Genomic DNA, 3,645 nt, shown 5'->3' with positions numbered 1-3,645 from the left:
TACTTTTGAAATATTTAGCTTTATTTTGAAAATCTTGCCTCATTCAAATGAATGGTAAAATTCTACTTAATTTCAGCTATTAAAATGTTCAGCTCTTCAAGGACATTCATGCATCTCTTCATAATTTTTCTAGAATTCATAATTTTGAAATATTTAGCTTTATTTTGAAAATCTTGCTCCATTCAAATGAATGGAAAATTCTACTTCAGCATAATTTCAGCTATTAAAATGACCCGCTCCTTAAGGACATTCATGCTTCTCTTCAGATGTTTTCTGAACTTCGTACTTTTGAAATATTTAGCTTTATTTTGAAAATCTTGCTCCAGTCAAATGAATGGGAAAAATCTAATTCAGCATACTTTCAGCTATTAAAATGTTCTGCTCTTCAAGGACATTCATGCTTCTCTTCATATGTTTTCTGAACTTCGTACTTTTGAAGTATTTAGCTTTATTTTGAAAATCTTGCCCCATTAAAATGAATGGGAAAATTCTAATTCAGCATAATTTCAGCTATTAAAATGTTCCACTCCTTAAGGACATTCATGTTTCCCTTCCAATGTTTTCTGAACTTTGTACTTTTGAAATATTTAGCTTTATTTAGAAAATCTTGCTCCATTCAAATGAATGGGAAAATTCTACTTCAGCTTACTTTCAGCTAGCAAAACCATTCAGGTGTCAAAATGTTCAGCATTTTCAGGGCGATCTTTCAGCACTCAGCATCCATGTGCATTTTCTTAAGAAAATGCAATTCTCTAGTGTAAATGATGTAATTTTTTTAACCTTTTTCCTCACACACACATATACGTATCTATTTGTTTTTACAGTGACATTGGTCAGTAAACTACTTTCATACAGAATGAAGACTGTAAGATGCGTACAGGTGAATGAAGTTAACTATATAAAAAGCTGAACGCTCTCACATGGTACTGTTTGTTTTTTGTTAGTGAGACAATGATCCTCATTAAATCCAGTTAGATTAACTGCACATCCATTAAGGGTCAGACACTAGAATGTGTACAAATATACAATTATTTGGGAACAATAAACACAAAAATGAAATGTGAGGCAAACTGTGAGGTCTGTGTACAAAGAGAGGCACCAGAGATTGTCCTGACTTCATATTGACAAAACTATGATGATTTTAATGTATTGTGGTTTTATATAATTGATTTGTCTTTTTCTTCAATGGGCAAGCGTCACTGCTGAAGAGGTGAAAACGATATACATTGCCCAAGAAGCTACATTAAAAGATCATCTGTCTTCCCCAAGTGAAGCAGTGAGCATCACTGCTGAAGGGGAGGAAAGGACAGACAGCGGCCAAGAAGCTACATTAAAAGATCATCTGTCTTCCCCAAGTGAAGCGGTGAGCGTCAACGCTGAGCAGGTGAAAAGGACAAACATGGGCCTACGTAGTTATGCAAGCTTCGCTGCTGGAGACAAGGAAAGGGGACAAGGTTGTCTGTCTCCCCTACAGGCAAGTATCAGCGCTGAGCAGATGAAAAGGGTGAGAGAACGTTACGTGGAGGCAGCTGTGTCCTCTGTGTATTCCAGGCTTATCGTGAAATGCAAATTATTAGTTAATCCACCACATAACTCCATGAAGCGAGTGCGTGATAGAACCTGTGATCTCTTGAAGTCTGAAGATTTAGACTGTAATTTAAAATTATTGAAGGACCTGGACAAAAAGGTGTACAAAGACCTGTGCAAACATTTTGGCAGTGCAGATAGGGTGCAGTTTCAACTGTATTCGGATACAACAGTAAGTGAAGATTACATCGCCTTGACTATAAAAAATCACTTACTTAACCCTAACCCACCAAAGAAACACAGCGCCATTCGCAGGTTCTTTACTAATGCGTGGAAATGTATCCGATGTCGCTAAAGTAGTCAAAAGGAAATCATTGAGTGGTGGGACTCTTTGCACTTCCGGGACTTTTGCCACATAAGTGTACAGTATGACAAGAGATAACGCATTCCTTATGACATCCATGGTAATAACAAGCTTCTCAGCATTACTATTGAGAGCTCACAGCTACAGTAAAAGACAAAGACACCGTGAGTTTGCAATCTGCCTACTATGGTGTTGTGGATTTCCTCCAAGGTGCTCCGGTTTCCTCCCACATTAAATTAGGAAACAATTCGTCAATCTAAATTAACTGATTGATCTGATCTATTAAAAGCTGATTAGATAAAACATGTTGAGAGTGTGATTAATGTATGCTAAAATAATTACTTTCATAAAGAATAACATAATGAAATTAAATTTCTTGGTGTCATAACAGATTATAACATAATTTGGAAACTTCACATAAAGCATGTATAAGAGCCGTCCCTGGTAGGCTAGTGGTTAAGGCGCAGCACTCTCGCCGCTGCGGCCCGGGTTCGAATCAGGGTTGCGTCAGGAAGCAATAGGCCCTACTGCTATTTTTTTGGCTCACACAGGGATCACTCATTATTATAGCGTTTGTTATAGACAGACCCAGTATTATTAGCCATGTACCTAAGAAACAGCGATAAACAACACTGATCATGTCGCGCTCACAATGTAAACACAGACTGTAATGATAGCACACCGTATTTATAATGTCGGTTATTTCAATGAGCGACCTTCTGTCACAAAGTACAATACAGTGACAACGTTAGCGCGTCTAACCTTCGTCAAATATACTATTTTAATACATAATGAAAACACAGAATAAAAGAACAGTGTAGCCTACCTTAAAGACCTGGCTCGATGCTCACTTGTCACAAAAGCTAAGTAAAGGAACAGGTCTGTAATTTTTACATGCTACAATGCACAAACCAACATTCAAAATTTTGCGCCCAGTGGCTATGGGCGCGCCCATTCACAGAGTGGGCGCAGCAAATAGCTATAGCTGCATTTGGAGCTCGGGCCCCCCTCCTGGTTTGACAGGCAATCAGCAGAATTCATTAAGACAAACGGTCAGTTTGCTCGGGATCCTCCATCGTAGCATCATCTTCTCTTCCCATTGTCCTGGGTTTTTAGTGATTAGCACTATGTCATCCACCGAGTGTAGAGACCTGGGGCGGGTGATGTGCATAATCACCGGGGCTTCCAGAGGTTTTGGCCGGGCTTTAGTGAGGGAGATGCCTCGGCTGCTGAAACCCCGGTCAGTCCTCGTCCTGGTGGCTCGCTCCGGTGACGAGCTGCGGACTCTGCAAGCAGAGCTGTCCGAGTCGGAGACAAGCAAAGCGAGTCTGCTGGCTGAGCTTGTGGTGGCCGATCTGGCTCAGATGGAAGGACTGGAAAGCGTCGTCAGAAAGTCTAAAGAGGCTTTTTCCGAGGATATAGATCACATTATACTGATCAACAACGCAGGTACGACGTGAGCAAACAACTGAGATACTGTTCCAGGCTCAGTGAACCATCTGGTTTTCATTGCTCAGTGGCAGATCAGCTATATTTATTGGTTCCTTCTCTTTTTAAGGCTGTAGGACGTAGCCTACTGTATGTAATCTAACGAACTACATTTACTCAGCTACACTAACGTAGCAGCCTATTTAAATAATGGCATAAAGTGCTTGTGTACTTTACGTGCGTATTTCCATTTCATGTTTTACATCTCCTTCAATACACTTCAGGGGAAAGTATTTGTACCACACCTTTGACACAATATTTGGTAT

At 39.8% G+C, this 3,645-nt stretch overlaps 1 protein-coding gene across 1 annotated transcript; it reads left to right on the top strand.

The window, feature by feature from the left end:
- The first annotated feature begins 2,715 nt into the window (after window positions 1-2,715).
- On the top strand, window positions 2,716-3,366 carry LOC109974373 (sepiapterin reductase-like). Its single transcript, XM_020624538.1, has one exon. It carries the CDS (start codon window positions 2,794-2,796, stop codon window positions 3,349-3,351), a length of 558 nt encoding a protein of 185 aa, XP_020480194.1. The 5' UTR covers window positions 2,716-2,793; the 3' UTR covers window positions 3,352-3,366.
- The last annotated feature ends 279 nt before the right edge of the window (window positions 3,367-3,645 follow it).

Source organism: Monopterus albus, unplaced genomic scaffold (genome assembly GCF_001952655.1).
Source record: "Monopterus albus unplaced genomic scaffold, M_albus_1.0 scaffold329.1, whole genome shotgun sequence".
Taxonomy (NCBI): Eukaryota; Metazoa; Chordata; class Actinopteri; order Synbranchiformes; family Synbranchidae; genus Monopterus; species Monopterus albus.
The sequence above is the reverse complement of the archived record's forward strand: the minus strand, read 5'-3'. Positions and strand labels throughout refer to the sequence as shown.